General features: G+C 45.9%; 1 protein-coding gene across 10 annotated transcripts in view; it reads right to left on the bottom strand.

Moving 5' to 3' along the window:
• LOC120730310 (A-kinase anchor protein 13-like) overlaps positions 1 to 17,626 on the bottom strand; it is a 60,118-nt gene that overhangs the window by 21,823 nt on the left and 20,669 nt on the right. For 6 of the 10 annotated variants that reach the window (XM_040026611.1, XM_040026613.1, XM_040026609.1 and 3 more), the window contains 5 exons: positions 16,471 to 16,663; positions 14,439 to 14,658; positions 12,744 to 13,278; positions 9,161 to 11,890; positions 7,829 to 7,878 (listed from right to left, as the gene is read on the bottom strand). In XM_040026611.1, coding sequence (XP_039882545.1) covers positions 7,829 to 7,878; positions 9,161 to 11,890; positions 12,744 to 13,278; positions 14,439 to 14,658; positions 16,471 to 16,663 — 3,728 coding nt within the window. The other 4 variants (XM_040026614.1, XM_040026616.1, XM_040026617.1 and 1 more) reach the window with 4 other exon arrangements.

Below are 17,626 nucleotides of genomic sequence, written 5' to 3'. Positions count from 1 at the left end.
AGGGAGAGAAAGCAGAATGAGGCTGCTGTTTGCAGTACATGAGTTTTCCTGTAAAGTTCTCTGTGCTGAGCACACAGCACTGTGCTCCGAAACAAGGATGAAGAACTAAGCGTCATCCTCAGTTCTTCGCAGAATTTTTCTCTGAGCGTTCTCAGGTGACACAATATGACACTGTCACACACAAACACGGGATCCACGCGTGACTGATGACAACAGCCGTTCACCCACGTACTGTGTGTGCTGCATCTGTGTGTTACATGTTGATCCAACACATAGAGAATGATTGTTCCACACACACAGCAGTCCAGTGTAACATAAGACCGATGTAGGAAGGCTCCTTTACCAGGGTGCAATTCTGCAATTGTTCAAACATCAGCTGCTCTGAACTGCTCAACACTCCCTCCGGGACAACACTTTTCCAGCCTTTAGATCTTTAACGTTTTGGGCCATCCAGCTGACCAGTTTAGTAGCAATTTCCTTGCTACTAAATATTCCACATTCCACACTGTCAGTGAACTTATGACAAAGTGGGACTGACTGGAACATCAACTCAGTCGTGAAGTGGTCGGCCACGCAAGACTACAGATCAGGGTCAGCGGATGCTGAGGTACACAGTGCACAGTCCGCAGCTCTCTGCAGAGTCAATCACTACAGACCTGCAAACTTCATGTGTCCTTCAGATTAGTTCATAAACAGTAAGAGCTTCATGGAATGGGTTTCCACGGCCAATCAGCTGCATCCAAGCCTTACATCAAATAGCACAATGCAAAGAAGTGTTCTTTGGAGTGATGAATCACATGTCTCCATCTGGCAGTCTGATGGAGGAGTGTGGGTTTGGCGGTTGTCAGGACAACGGTACTTGTCTGTCTGCATTGTGCCAACTGTGAAGTTTGGTGGAGAGCGATTATGTTGTGGGGCTGTTTGACCTCTTAGTTCGAGTGAAAGGAACACTTAATGCTTCAGCATACTAAGACATTTTGGAAATTTCATGCTCCCAACTTTGTGGGAACAGTTTGGGGATGGTCCCTTCCTGTTCCAAAATGAGTGCATAACAGTGCACAAAGCAAAGCCCGTAAAGACATGAGAGAGTTTGGTGTGGAAGAACTTGACAGACTTTCTTTATACTCGTGGCTCGATGGAATGTACAAGTCACAATTGTATGTTTTGTGTTTAGGGTACAGAAATAATCACTGTAAAACTGCACGATGGCGGACTGAACAAAAGACCACAAAGACCTCTCTTCTCTGATATCATCTTTAAGATAAATGTGCGTGTTTAGACAAAGGCTGACTGAAGTCTAAGGGCTGGATATTAATGTGAGTGAAGCAATGAATTGTGTAACTCCTACTACTTTTGTCACTGCTGTAGGCTGGGCCATCGCAGTGATCTCATATTTAGTTGTGTGATGGTTAATCAGTAAAGCCAATGACTCCTTTGTCTCGCTGACGACTGTCTCAATGGATCTGTTGTCTTAGCTCCATGTTTCCTGCACTGTCTATTGTCAACATGCTGCAGAAAAAGATCCACACAAAAGAGCAGCTCTCCAACATGTAGGAGACAACAGGCAGCATTTGTCACTCTGCACCCATGCAGCATATGCTGGACAGTTGTTTGGAGGGTGCACACTTGATTTAAAGTGAACACTCACTTTAAATCACCAGAGATAAGTACATTTAATGAAATGTATGAAGCATGTGAACTGTTCTATCCCAGTTTAATGAGCTTGAATAATTTACCTGTGTCAAATAAAGCATATGTTTGTGTATGTCGAATGGTGATCTGTCCAGCTGATTTGAATCATCTAATGCTTTCAGTGAGTCTGAGAAAGAACATTCCTTTTTCTTGTCTTTCTTGTCTTTTCTCCCCTCGCTCCCAACCAGTTGCAGCAGATGCTGTTAGTTAGTTAAAAGTTAATAAAGGACAATCGCAGCATTGATACACTACTGATATTGATAGACTATTAGCTGTTACAGTCTGTTACATTCTGTCAGTAATAGACTGTTTCTTAATCAGCATGATCAGCGTCACAGTTTTTGACACTTTACCACAACACAGATCTGTATCAGGAGCATGGAGCTCTTTCTCTCATAGTTGCACAGATCATCTCTCAGGACAGCTGACACAGCTGAGATGCTGTGTGTTAACAGCAGTGCTGTCATCTAATGCTGGGGGCTGTCACAAAGCCTGCTCTGCTCTCTCATCTCTGCTGGGAAGAGCTGATACGTAAGAAGCAAGCCAAACCAGCCCCCGGCAGCAGGATTTCATTTCTGCATCACCAAAGTATGATGGAAGTTGGAGTTCTATTGCTCTGAAAATTGTCTGAATAGGAGTAAAAACAGAGAAACTGTAATGCAAACCATGCTTTGTGTTACTCTCTGTGACAGCATAAAGGCTGTGGGTGTGACAATTTCACACTATCACCAAAACACTGATCATAGTGATATGTACACAAATCTTTGTATATGTGTGTGTTTGCAAAGAAGATGCCAGTGAACATGATGCACACACCCTGCCTTCTTCTCTGGACCACAGCTCATTTAAAATGGACTGAAGCAAAGTAGGAAACTGTTCTGAGGTCAGACCCTTCCAGATTGTTTTTGGAAAACATGGGCACCACATCCTCCTGACTGAAGACCAAAGGAATTAGCAGCTGGCACATCTGGAAAGGCTCCATCAATGCTGAAAGGTATAGACATGTTCTAAACCAACAGATAGTCCATCCAAATGACACCTTTTTTAGACGACCCTCCATATTTTGCATAACAATGCTAACCCATGTATGGCATCTGTTAAAGCATGGCCGACCTGGCCTGCTATGGCGTTATTTTTGTGACCCTCACCAACTGAGAACATCTGGAGCATCATGATAAGAAAGAAGAGACAAAGAAGAAGAAGCCAGGACAGCTGAGCAGCTAGAATCCTGCATCAACAACATCCCTCTCCCTCAAAATAACTGGCAGGTCTAAGACTTTCAACAGCAGATGAACAGTATCTGAAAGTCATGTCTTTAAGAAACAGGAAAAATCCAGTTTCTTAAAGACATGACTTTAAGTCATTTGCACAGAACATTTCTGATGATCAGAAATGTTCTCAGTGGAGGGGTGGCTAGAGCAGGGTGATATGACCAAAAATATTTATCACGATATACATTTGAAAATTTGCGATAACGATATAACTGACGATATAATCGACACTAGACAAAATACTTTACAACTCCACAACTTTATTCGTGCAAAAAAAAAAAAAATCAATGTATTTTCACTTAAACAAGCAGCTGTTTATTATGTGCATTAAAGTTATATAAAAATGTAACAGTGCAAATGCAAATTCCTTGATGACAGTTTAACCAAAAGGCATTTCCAGTGGAAACTGGCCCACATATCCTCAGCATAACCATGTATAACATCCACAAAACTTAAAAAGAGGTTATACACACACAATACGGTAATATTATGTTGAAGCACAGTACGTATCACTCCGCCAGGCTCCTGCCTACGACAGCCGTAATGCTCCAACAATCCATCGAGCGGTGCGGGTTCCTAGCTTAGCAAAGTCGTACTAAAACATTTGACAGATTTTCGAGCGTCGTGTACGACATAAAATCGTTTCGAGGTCAGTAAACACAACCAGAATTCATACATAAGGCACACGGGATTATAAGGGGCACTGTCGATTTTCAGAAAAATCAAAGGATTGATTTTAAGTGTGCCGTATTTTCCAAAAAACACGGTAATAACGACGGCCCGCTAGCATGCTCTACTAAAAATAGTGCTTTGTTGTGTATCTGACGGACGAAAGCTAAACCAGTTCCACACCACTGAAGTTGCAGCATTTTTACAAACCAATTCTGGTTCATTTAACGATCCCCTTTCGCCCTTCTCATTCTCCGTCGCCGCCATGCTTTTTCCGGCATGTGCGTATAAAAAACATAGGCACTGTGCATGCGGGTTTTACCCATATTCTATCGCGATATTTCATTTTCTTATCGTTGCCCGACATTATACCGGTATTACCGTGAACGGTATGATATAGCCCAGCCCTTGGGGCGGCTATCAAGAAGCCATTTTTAATGAAGGGAAACAGGAGGAAAAGGCTGAGGTACCCTACATGACACAAGAACTGAACTGAAAATCTGTGGCAAGAGGTCTGATCAACCCAAATTAGATTTTTTTTTTAGTGTGAGTTAGGATGGAAGAAAGTGATTCTGTGGACAGGTGTCCTTCATACACACTGAGAGTTTAGATCAGGAGTATCTGTAACTCACTGATTGTCATGTGTGTGCCACATCTGTGGGAGCCACAATTCTTGCTTGCTGTAGGGGATCAAATACTTCAATATTTCATTCAGTGACATGCAAATCAGATTATAACTTTTATGTAATGTTTTTTCTGGATTGTTTGTTCATATTCTGTTCTCTCCATTAAAATGAATCTGCCATAAAAGGGAAGTAAAAAAAAGGGGAGTGAGCAAACTTTCAGCAGGAGATTACAGAATTATTTCCCTGAGTGTATCTACAGAGGAGGGCAGGACAGAGGGTCCAACACTGAGTGTCTGCAGTAAAACATGGTGGAGGCTCTGTCATGGTTTGGGCTGCTTTTCAGCCAGTGGTGTTTGACATCTTGTCAAAATCGATGGAATTATGAATGCAGAAAAGTACCAACAGATTTTGATCCACCGTGTAAAAACATTTGTAAAGAATCTGACTGGCAGCAGCTTCATTTTATGTAAATACAACAATGAACCCAAACACACTGCAAATATAGTAAAAGCATTCCTGGAAAGAAAAACACAAAGTGGAACACCATCAGTTATGGACTGGCCTCCCCCGGACCCCGGAACATGCATATATTTACATGGACGTTCGTTCATGTTTATAAATCACCGCACAGATTTCCTAACAAAATATAAGGAAATGAGGCGTGGCTCAAGACTTTTGCACAGCACTGTATCTAAAGTACATATATGAAGGCCAGCTAAGACATGAGTGACTGCAGGACTCTCAGCCATCAAATCACCAGCTTTTTTCCCTACCTTGATCAACAGCACATCCACAGTGGGCTCTCCTTTGGCACAGAAGCTGTACCTTCGCCTGTGCCTCTCATACATGCTGCCAGTTTCACCCTCAGCTGCTAACAATCCAGGTCTCACACACATGCTGACAGCGAAACATACTGCAGGCAAAAGCTCAGCTATCGCCCCGCTCTCCACTGTCTGTCCCGACTGCAAATCTGTCACAGCAGCAATGATGGAAACAGCCGAGGGAGGAGTACGAAGGAAAAAGGTCCAACTGGAACTTTGTGCAGTTACAGGCAGCTGATTTACTTGAGGTGAAATGAGAAAACTTCACAAAAGAAGAAAACAGTTAGTATATCCAATTAGCGACATGAGAAGAGGGAATCCAAACCAAATCCACTTAAACAAACAGTGAAAGAACAGCTAACGCAGATCAGTGTGCTCCTACTCAGAGTAATCCCCTACAGCCTGCGAGCTCTGACGAGGAGACTTCCTGCACACATCTGTTTATAACACCAGCCCCCTCTCCATCCCTCCTATCCACCCGCTTCCTTTTTCCCTCACTGCCTTCTTCCCTCTCTCTCTGTCCACTCCCTCCATCAAAGGAGCCAAATAAGAGCAGCAGAAGTGGATAAATAGTGACTATGCCCTGTGCTGAGTGACTGTGCTGAGTGATAATGTCATATGTGCTGCTGCACCCACATGCACAATCACTGCCACATCAGGGTGACGTAAACATGGAAAACAGACACCTGCAGTCAATGCCACTGTAAATGGATGAGAGGAGGAGTACACCAGGGACAGGCCGCCAATATGTTGCAAGGCTAACACAAAGAGACACACAACCGTTCACACGTACTGAACATTTTCAATCACAGTTAAACCACATGCAGACCTGTGACACACACCCACATATGTACACACAGAGCACACAAACAGGCTTGACATCAGAGCGCTCGGTCAACACTGCACCAGCACACAGTTCTCGTGCTGAAGTTACAAAAATAAAGAAATCAAATTTATTTCTGGCATGCCCCATATTTTCAGTATTTGCTTTTTCACACTACAGTTCCCACAATGCTTTGGGTACACCTTGGGAAAAAAAATGTGCAGTATAATGAATAAGTTGGTTGAAAAACAACACGTGTGTGTGCATGTGTGTGCATATGCATGTGTGTGTGCATGTGTTGCTGATAACATGATGAAAGTCATTTTTAATAAATTAAAGAACTCTCTCAACAACACAGAGCTAACTTATAGTCAGTAAGTGCAAGAAATCAGCACCACCTGTGACCAATCAGCAGCACACAAACACAGCGGTAACCACGGTAACAGCCGAACACCACCCAGCTCTGACAGAGTGAGAGACGGTCACATCTGGAACTTTTTATACCTACTGAAACCACACGGGGGCAACAAAGAATACCCGAAAATGAGTGAGTTCCTACAGACTGCATCAGAGAGCACACAAAGAGAACACAGGGTTCAATTTTCAATTGAATTCAGTTTTATTTATATAACGCCAAATCACAACAGCAGCCACCTCCAGGTGCTTTATACTGTTAGGTATAGACCCTACAATAATACAGAGAAACCCCAACAATCAGACAACCCACTATGAGCAAGTGCTTTGGTGATAGTGGGAAGGAAAAACTCCCTTTTATCAGAAGAAACCTCCAGGAAAACCAGACTCAGGGAGGGGGCGGCCATAAGCTGCGACAGCTGGGGACGATACGAGGAAGACGGGAAGACTTGTTGCAGGAATTGCTTCAAGATCAACCTGAGACAGTGATGAAGTTCATGTCTTCTGGATGCAGAGAGCACTCCCATCAGCACAGAAAAGCTTCCTCGTGGAATAAAGGTGATAAAGATGGTCACTTCACTACAGGGTTGAGAGGGTCAGGATTTTCCTTTAATTTGTCACCGAGCCGTACATGTAAGATGTGAGACTGTATCAGCTCTGGCCTAACTGCATTAACAGATCTGTTAACAGAGGTTAGCAAACCTGCTACCTGATCCCAAACAAAACTCAAATGTGGACACAGTGGAACCCAGGATCCTTTAGAAAGTTGCACAAACATGATTCAATAAGTGATTTCAAAGTCCTATGATCACTTTTATGGAAAATAAATAAAAGTGCCAAACATCTGAATCAAACACATGGAAATCCAGCAGTTTCTCTAAGACTCCAAACTCGACCTGCTCATCTTCTCAACAAGGTAGCAAAGTTTTACATGAAAGCGAATAAAGCAGGGTCTCCTATACCGCTCTGTGTACTGTACCTCCCTCTTCCGTCCCTCCCTGACTCTGACATTACACCCCAGGGCAAGGTCTCAAGGTTCCCATGCCTCCCACTGTAACCTGCAGCTCTATGATACCAAACAGTGCGTCATCAGGAGTCATTAGAGAAGGATTTATATGGTGTCAAAGGAGACCGCGGCCTGGCCCGCTCTGATCTAACCCCAAAACCACAGAGAGCAAAACTAATGTTCATATGCACTGCAGGAAGGAGAAAGGAGGTGGGCTTGTGGGACCTGAGTGTGGCACTGAGCTGGTGTATTTGTCTTAGCTGCTCGGTCTCCGTGCTCCCTTGTCCGCTCTGTCAAATAACAGGGTTTTAAGGGGGTGGAGCCTTAGCTTACTCTCCAGAAAGTCTCAGTACTTCACTCCTGCAAGAGCCTGCAATGATCACATCACATCACATCTAGCCAGCTGCTTCGCAAAACGTTGACAGGTTCAGTGTATGCAGGTGAGACAATAGGACAGACTTGCCTGTGACACCATGAAACAGTCACTCCACTGAACAGCAGCTCACCTGCAGAGTGTGTGCGCTGTCCCAGCCTCTCTGCTCCTGCTCTGCTGCTCCTGCACACGACAGAAAACACCATCAGGTTAGCGTGGACACTCACTGGCTTTGAAAAACGCATCAGCCAGCTACAATATCATCCACAATACACAGAGCACAGCTATATTTAGAGGGTGGTGAATCAGTGATGAGAACAACATGAGGTGGTAGGATCAAACAGGCCAGTCATTGCACACACATTAACTCCAAAGCCTCTGAAAACAAGGAAGTGATGTCATTGTTCCAGGAAGAGCAAACACTTCACTGAAAAGTGATCAAGGTGTGTATTTTGTATGTAAGGAACAAAACTGCAGTGGTAGGCACACGTAAAGGCTAGGTTCTCTCTGTCTTAGCAGGGCAGAATTATGAGCCTGGGCCTCTTTCAGCTAGCTCTGGTGCTAATGCTAGCTGGGCCTCAGCACGGGTCAGGCATGTTTTTAAAGTGTGAGTGCTTGTATTAACTTAGCGTCGAATAGTATAATACTCGTTTAATGTCCCGCTGTCCTTCAAGGCCTTTGCTCAATGGATCAGAATCTGGATTGGACACACACACACACACACACACACACACACACACACACACACACACACAGGAACAGAACTCATACCACAACCATATTTCCACCTACCTCTAGTTTTACATTTAACTGTTATGATGTTATGATGTTGATTACATCATCACGTTTCCTGGATACAATGCAAAATATAAACAGTGCCTCCGAAACCAAGAAAAGCTAATGCTTACCAACACCGCCACCATCACAACACACACACACACACACACACACACACACACACACACACACACACACACACACACACACACACACACACACACACACACACACACCTTTTTTGGCCTGCTTCCACTCAGTCTCATTAAGAATGGAGGAATGTCGTAACTGATGCGTTCCAGTCACTCCTTCATCAGACCAGGAGAGAACTATGGAAGACTTTCACCGTCTCAATCAAGTATTCAACACTATGACTGCTCATGTGACAGCTCTTTCCAACACTAACTTATCTTTTCAAAGAGTAACTAGACCATAGACACACTCTTCAAAGGTTAAAAAGAATTTTAAAGAACATTTATGTCAGTCTAATGAATGTGGAATGAGATATTTTTGCTATGATGATTCTGTTGAAGGAAAGGAGGTTTGTGGGGGAGAGGAGGATGAATGATGGTGACAGGAAGGTGACGAGGACAGGAAATAAAAGAGATCAAAGTGACAATAAGAGACATGAACAAAGATGTGTGTGTGTGTGTGGGGGGGGGGGGGGGGGGGGTGTAGATGGAGTTACCTGTGTGGGATGCATCCTCCACTGTGAGCTTCTCCACTTCTCCTCCTTTCTCCACCGTATCCAGACCTTCAAATACACCATCCTCAGGGTTCACACAGACACAGTCGTGAGCTTCTCTTTGGTTTGTGCCACCATCAGCTTCAGGATGGCTTGCAGTAAGACTATTGCCATTTGCTGATGACAGAAGTTCAGCTGATTCCACAGGAGCATTAGTTTCCTGTGGAGTGGGACTAGCTAGGGAAGCTGGGTTACTGGGGGTAACAGGAAGTGCTGAACCACTCTGATGTGGCATTATAACCAGCTGTGGCTGACTCTCCTTTCCTGGAGTGTGAGACTGCGAGGCTGACAGGTCTGCACAGCACTCACTATCTTCTGATCTATCCTGCCACTCAGCATCTCTGCACTCCACAGAGTGACCGCCGTCTTGATCGGGGATCTCTCTTGTTTGAAAGTGCTGCTGTCCATCTCCCTCTTCAGGACAGGCAGCCTGATCTGTGAGCAGTGGATTCTGACAGTGGGACTGGCTCTCTCCGTCTGCCTTAGCTGTCATCACCTCTGGCAAAGGTTTGTTATCTTCTTCTTTAGGTGGTGAGTATGTAAAGACTTTGCTGTGCAGACTTTCTTTTTGAATTTCCTCTTTGGGCTGTTTTGGTAACTGAAGAGCTTCAGCACATGAAGGTAGGTCACTGTTAGCCTGATCGTCTCTGTTAGTTATACAAGATATCTCTGCAGAAGGTGCTTCCTCTGCTGTGTGAACACACACTTGTCCTATAGATGTGATGTGGTTAGTGAGGTGAGAGTGAGAGTGTGCTGCAGGCTGGTTTTCTGTGTCAGCTCTGGCGATCAGCTGTGGAGCCAGCTGTGAGCACTGAGTCGTGCTGAGGCCGACTGCACCGCTCCCCTTTGCTAATGATGGACTGGTTCCTGCTTCTTTGCCAGCACATACTTGACTCTCTGACATATTGTCTAATAAATGTTGGCTAACTTCTATGCTAACCACTGCTGATGCTATTGCTACTGCTACAACAGCTACTGCAGCAGCAACCACATCTTCATCATAGTTCTGCTTCACCGCTCGCCCTCGCTCCATGGAGCACGCCTCTGTGGCACTGTCCTCGTCGCCACTCTGGCTTCTTTCCTCAACTCCTCCCTCTACGCCCACCCACATGTCATGTCTCATTTTCTCCGTGCGCTGCTGACCTCTCAGAATCTCAGGGGCCAAACAATGCTTTAAATATTCCCTTGCAGTGCTCTCAGTGCTTCCTTCCTGAATGTGAAGGGGAGCAACATCCGCTCTATCGTCAGCTGGTACAAAAGCAGCTTCTGTGGGACGCACAGATTCAACAAGTCCTGCTGGTGTTCCTGTGGGATCCACAGAGTGTCCTGGCTTTTCCTCCCTGAGCTCTGTATCCTCCGACTGTTTAACAAATTCCTTTGGATACTTGGAGTTCGCTAACTCGATCTGGATCCCAGACTCTGTGGCTGTACAAGTAACGGTCAGATCATCGTTTGGTGGCAGAGCCTTAAGATCAGCATTATCCGGTGCTGGCTGGACAGGAATGGCAGGCATCTGTGATTCCAGCTCTCCAGGGTCACGTCCTTGTGTTGCCTCCAGCTGCACACTTGTATTTATCTTTATGTCCACCGTACTGACGTCTGCTTCACCGAATTCTGAGCTCACGGTCTCATCCTCCGATGAGTCCTTTCTTCTTTCTGTGTGTGAAGCTGTAACTGGAGTGGAGTGTGCTGTCAGATGCTCAGTGCGACTGAGCTCTTCAGCCATGAAACCAGAGTCTGAGCTTGTAACATCACCGCCAGCTCCATGAGCGCTGCGGGCCTGGATCTCCGTGTGGCCGGGTAGGTGCATGGCATAGTCATCGGCTTCCTGCTTCTGGGCCGGCTCAGAATCAGGGAGGCAGCAATCGTCTGTCCTCCCAGTCTGCGTCTGTGACTGGATGCCGGGGTCTGTTGCTTCTTGGCTTTCTGACTGAATCTCTGTGTGACCCTGAGATTCTGTACTAGAGCAGGAGCTAAGTTTGGCTTCTCCACCTCCTCTCTTCCCCCTCTTCTTTCTCTTGCGTTTTTTGCTCGTTGCTAGTTTTTCTCCTCCCTCTTCAGCGCCTGCTGTTTCACAAATCCTTCTGCTGAAACTTGTCTCTCTGTTACTGGCCTCTTCTCTGTCTCCTTCCACTCCTGCCTTCTCCCAGTCTGACCTAACTTCCTCCTCTCGCTGCACTTCCCGTCTTTGTGCGTGTGGCCCATGTGACAGCGCTGGCAGGTTTCCAGCAGCATGTGACTGACTAGGAGCTGCAGACAGAGCCTGCTCTAACAGCTGTGGAGAACTAAGACCTAAAGCTTGAGGTGAGCTCGCATCGCAGTTTCTCTTCTGTGTCACTCCTTGCTCCTGCTGTCCGGGGATTCTCTCACCCGTGGTGCCACTGTCGTACCAGACTGACTGCGAGTTCACTTCTGTTCTCCTGGAATCTTCACTGGAAACTTGTCCGAAGTTTTCTTCCTCATACCAGATGGTTTTTCCGGCTGCTTCTGGTCCCATTATGCTTCCGGTCCAGCCTCCATCCCGCCATAGCACTCTCCTGCCTTTCCTTTCAGCATGTGTGGACTCGGGGCTGGCTCCCGTGTCAGATGAAGGACTTTTCTCCATAGTGCCGACTGGGCTTGGCTCCTCTTGCTCTGTCTGACTGTCCTGGGACTGCTCCTGACCCATGGCCACTGAAAGGAGACGAGCAGATTAGGGACTGCAGAACAAACAGGTCTATCACAGCTTAACTCTTAACTCTTACTCATCAAATGGATTACTCTGATCTGGATCACACACCCAGCCCAGACATTACACACCACAGCTGCATGCCGAACACATGAAACAGTCCCTGACCTGCCAGCTCAGGTCTGTGATGTCAGATGGAGCGGTTAATAGTTTGTTGAACCCCGCCTAAAACAGACACACTGCATCTACAGCAGTGAGAACAGGCCTGACACAGACTACCTGCAACGCTGTGATAAACAGCAACTTCAGACAGAGGCGAGCAGACTGATGATGAGCTGGGATGGATTTCTGACTGACCTGCTGAACCTCATTTTCCTTCCTTCATGTATCTCAGACTGCAGCAGGTTTTGTCTTTAGTGATGATGACACAATCCCTACACAACAACAACGCCTTAAAGAACTCATCTTTAATGTGAGCTAACAAACAACCACCGGGCTCCTTCAGCTCGTGGAGTTTGGATCTTACTGCTTTAGGTCTCTATCTGAGCAAGCTGTTTGCAGAGGAAACAGGACCAAACACACACACCTCAGAAAAAACCTCATAAACATGAAAAAGCTCAGATACTGTGTTTGTATGCACGTTTTCATCAAACAGCAGTTTGCACAGATGCACAGATGTCTCGTTTGTTACTCTTTGAGTCTTTAAGTAACTGAACAGCCAGAAACTCACAAGCTCATCGTTCCTTTTCTTCTCGTCTCTGCACAGCCTGCACTTGTTGTTAAAGAGCGTTTCGTTTTTGCCTACACCTCAGACGACGCACAGCACAATAAAGTTGTGTATTCAGTTACAGGACGTACCTGTCCCATCTGCAGCTGATTCCACTGTGATTTCTGCGCTGAAACTTTGTGTGTCTCTTCCTGTCTTTGACACCAGCTTACGCATCGGCAGCTCCACTTCCTGTTTCTGGTCTTCCTGTTTATCTACGACACTGGCCGTAGGCAAGGCAACCACCTTCCTGCCAGCACACTTCCTTTCAACACCTGGTCCCAATACTGGCCTTATGGGTGATGGAGTTTCTTGTGTTCCTCCGACATTAGTCACAGTCGCCACTTCTCGTTGTCTTGGTGAGAGAGTTCCACTTCCTGTTGCTGTGCGAGGCCTCCGTGCACTTTCTCGGCTCTGGTTTCCTGAAGACTCTGCTGCAGGTCTTGTGACTTTGGCGGTTCTCTTTTTGTTTTTCTTGTTCCTCCCAGTGCGGGCAGCTGCTGTGCCCTGGTGTTCCCACCCTTTTTCCTCTCTTTGACAAAGACCTCCACTGGTACAGGATGTTTGACTGACAGCAGCCGAGTCGTCCCCTTGTGTTCTCTCCTCCAGCGAGTGGAAGCCTGAACTCTGAAAAAAGGAAAAGAAATACAAATGAATCATATATGGAAACATGCAGAAATGACCCACGAAGCAGTTTAGCACATCGTTTGTTCAGTATGCGTGAAAGACAACATTAGCAGATGGATGGCTGTTACCCGAAAGGGTGATCGAAGCTAATCTCAAAACTAACAAAAGAGTGACGTACAAAAGAGATGATCTGTCACAGCCATCAGTGCCTACAACTGCTGATAGTCATACAGCTCACTCACTCATTAAGGAAACGAAGGCTTCGCATGCCTACCACAGCAACCCACTGTATGTGGAACTGATCCCTACACTGCAAACAAGCTATCTTGGCTATCCACTCACATGTTCAGGCCAGCCATGAACTGTCAGGTGAGCTGCACAAAGTAGGTTTAAAACCTGAAGAAGAAAGGAGACACTTATGGGAATTTTAGTTTCATTTGGCCTTCACTCCTCTGGCTCACAGACCTGCAGGAAACAGCAGGTCACAGTCCAGCTTCTCACTCTTCTGGTCTGACTGTGACACCTGCTGGCTGGGACAAAGTACTCTGTTACTTCAAGCTTTCCTGTAAGGTTTTCCACTGGGTGGATGTTATCACTTCATGGAAATCATGACGCATGCCACATATGCCACACCTGTGCAGTATAAACAGTTTAAAGCTCCTCTGCTGGTCACCTGTCTAGGACGGCTGGCTCTGTATTAGCAGCAAAGCCCATATTTATGCAAGCTCACTTTGTATCCTGGAAATGATGCATGTGTGAGCACGTTGAGCCCTGGGAGTTTCCCTTTGACCTCATTATCCCATTGTCATATTACAGACACTGCTTAATAGCATCGCTACTCACCAAGTTACCCTATAAAAAGTTCACACACACACACACACACACACACACACACACACACACACACACACACACACACACACACACACACACACACACACACACACCTATGACAATTAGAATCTAAATACAATAATGAATGAAAGCCTCATGCAGCTACAAAGTAGCAAAGAAACAAGCCAAATTCCATCAGCAGCCAGGAACAGGAAAGAGCTGCGACAGCGGAGGATGAAGAGGAGGAGCAGACGTGCTGCACAGTAATGGTGAAAAAACAGCAGCAGTCTTTCTGCACACTGTGACTGTTGATGTTATCTACTCACCACGGTGGATTTGTGACCCTCCATCAGCCTCCTCAGCTCCATCACTTCCTCCGGTAAACAGCAGCGCCCCCTGCTGTCTGTCCCTGTGTCCCCCTCCCTCTGGAGGAGGAAGGTTAGGGTGTAGGTACCTACACTGGCATGGTACTGAAACACTTGACCTTTGGGGTAAACCTGCAGTGTCTCCTCAGCTTCCGCTTGAACATCTGGGAGCGTTGCATAGCTGCAATGACAACAACAACAAAAAAAGAGTTTTCTTGGTTTCCTCTGTAGCGCACGTGCACAGATCCAGATACCAGGATAACAGGAAACACAGAGAAATACAACCCCAGGGCTCCTACCTGTTCACAGGAATGATTAGAACAGAAAGTAAAGTCACAACGAGGGAGGAGCTGAATCAGGAAACTGTGCAAGAACTCAAATAAAGACACACTTCACCTCCTGTCTCTGAGACACACAACTCATCCATGCCCTCCCTAAAGAGGAGGAGCCCTAACCATGCAGCCAGATCACATCACAGAGCTCAAAGCTACTGATACACACACAGACACAGACACACACACACTTCGATGTGTTGTGCTCTTCTCAGGGACAAAATGAATGCCTCATGTTTCTGTGAACTCTGCCAGCTCCCTCCCTCTGATTCAAACACACAAACATTTTCCAGGAACTTGGAACGTTGCTGCTGGGACAGGATCTGATCTCTAACTCTCTAACAGAGGCCCAAACATGTTGATGTCACGTATGTGTGTGTTTGTGTTTGGGAGAGCAGGGTCTTGCATCTACTGCTTGTCTCTTTCCTAGCTCTGACTTTCTGACCCCATCAACAGGAAATCACAATCACCTGCTCTCTGATGCCTGCTGCAGGTGTCTGTCTGTTTTATATGCTGCTATTGTTGTTGTACAGTCATCTGCAATACTGCCACCTACTGGGCTAGTATATATGTAATAGTTCTGCTGTTCTGTGCAAAAATGACGCCCTGCTCTCTGATGAATGTGCTGGGGGATAAAAGTTCTGGGTACTCTGTGTGTTTGAACACAGCTATGAACACATCATTGTCACCACGGCTTACTGCCTCACAGCCACAATGGCACTCGTGCATACACTGTGGTAACTGTGGCCTGGAAAACAGATGTTTTGAAAATGAAAAACAGTAAGGTGGGGCAACGGCACAGTTTTAGGTGGGGTTTGTTTCCTCCGAACAGTCATTTAATGCAACGCTTCAGTTCACCTGCAGACATCCAGCTGCACTGTCTCGTCCTCGTCAGTGACAGAGCTGTGAGAGGCCTGGGCACACAGCAGCAAACACACAGCACCCAACTGTGTCCTCAGCTGCTACAGTCTTTGCACCACCCATTCAGTAAAGCTGCTGAGGCTTTGAAAAGGGACCCAACACTTCATCCAAAGCATGAGCTAAAAACACTAACATCATCTCTAGCTAGCATCTGTGGTGCTGCACATATTCACCGGATCCCTTTTAAATATATTAGGAGCTTGTTAGTGGAGCTCAACAGGACAATAGGATTAGTGGCCACACTGAAGACTGAGGGCAGCAGCGATGAACACACTGACCGATCACAACACAGGACAAAACACACACTGTCCTGGTGCCTTCCAGCTCCCAATGGTGGCCACCAAAGTTTTCATGCCTTTAAAAATACTAATAAAAATAAGAATAATCTCCATATTTCTCTGGCACTGAATGCAAACCAGATTTACTGAAGACAGTTCTATTTCTATTCAGTTTTATTCACAGCAGCAGTTACCTCAACACGCTCTGTATTGTAAAGACCCACAGAGAAACCCCAACTATCAAAAAACCCCATTTGAGCAAGCATTCGGCAGCAGTGGGAAGGAAAAACTCACTTTTAACAGGAAGAACCCCTCAGGGAGGGACAGCCAACTGGACCCCTGTTGTGTGCCGGAGTGTGTACAGAAGAGTGCAGAATGTTGTCATTGTGTTTCAGTTCCCAAGCTTCTTGATGAACTCGGAGCTTTAACCTCAGTTAGTACCCGTTAATGAGCAGTACTCACTGTGTGAAGAGCTCCAGAAGTGGCTGCTTCCCTCTGCTCTTTGCAAGACATGCTGGAGCTGAACCCTGAGTGTTCGTCCTTCGCAATGCCTCCTTCCCTGCTGGCTGCTGCAGGAGGAATGCTGGTGCCGTCTTCAGACCATGACTGGCTGCGAGCTGCAGCAGGCTGGAGGGCTGCTGGTGCTCACACACAGCTGGAGAAGAAGAAACGAGGGAAAATGTGATGGTTGGATTCAACTGAAAACAGAACAGCTCCTGGTGGACAGAGAAGAATAGAGTAAGGGTGGCTGTAGCTCAGAAGTTAGAGCACGTCATCTGCTAATTGGAAGGTTGGTGGTTTGATTCCTGGCTGCTCCAATCTGCGTCCCAAATATCAGCCTGCGTGCCAAAGTTGGGCAACATACTAACAACCTAAAGTTGTTCCATGAACATCTGTGAATGTTAGAAAGCACTCATATAGAAACATGTGCTTGGGTGAATGAGGCATTTTGTATAAAACGCTTTGAGTGCTCTGATAGAAATGCACCATATAAGAGCCGGCCCATTTACCACTAACTCTGTATCTTTAAGAGACGTGTGTGTGATGAAATGTCTGAAAACAACAAGCAGAAATAGTGAAAAGGAAATGTATGTGGGTCATGTAGCAGTGCTTAGAGCATCAGGGGGGCTGCCAAACAGCAGCAGAAACAGACTTGCCTCATATTTAGTGGACCTAAAAGGCTTCATGAAATGTTTAAAGCTTCAGTGGGCAGAAAAGTACAAACACTAAACCAATGCTGACTTAGACCGTAGTGAAGATTATAACAGCAATTTGGTGCTGACTGGAAGTCACGCAGCAGGACACGGCGCTCCGCTCAACAGTGACGTTCAGTGTAAACAAGGAGAACAACGGTGCTTTTGTCTCCATTCATTCAAACTTTCATTAAAAAGCTACAAAATCATCCAACGAACCATCTGACGTTAGAGAAATCTCACTGTTAATGGCAAAGTTGAAGTATTTCGGTAGGAAAACCTGATCCATGCATCCAAGATAATTCACGCACATTCATCATGTGTAACAAGCTTGGAGCACGCAGGTGGAATTCATTGTGCACGCTCTGCACGACTGTCATGAAGTGGGTTGGGTGATTCTGAAGAGTCCTTAGTGAGCTGTGTGT

The sequence above is a fragment of the Simochromis diagramma genome, unplaced genomic scaffold (assembly GCF_900408965.1).
Source record: "Simochromis diagramma unplaced genomic scaffold, fSimDia1.1 OVJJ01000293.1, whole genome shotgun sequence".
Lineage (NCBI taxonomy): Eukaryota > Metazoa > Chordata > Actinopteri > Cichliformes > Cichlidae > Simochromis > Simochromis diagramma.
The sequence above is the reverse complement of the archived record's forward strand: the minus strand, read 5'-3'. Positions and strand labels throughout refer to the sequence as shown.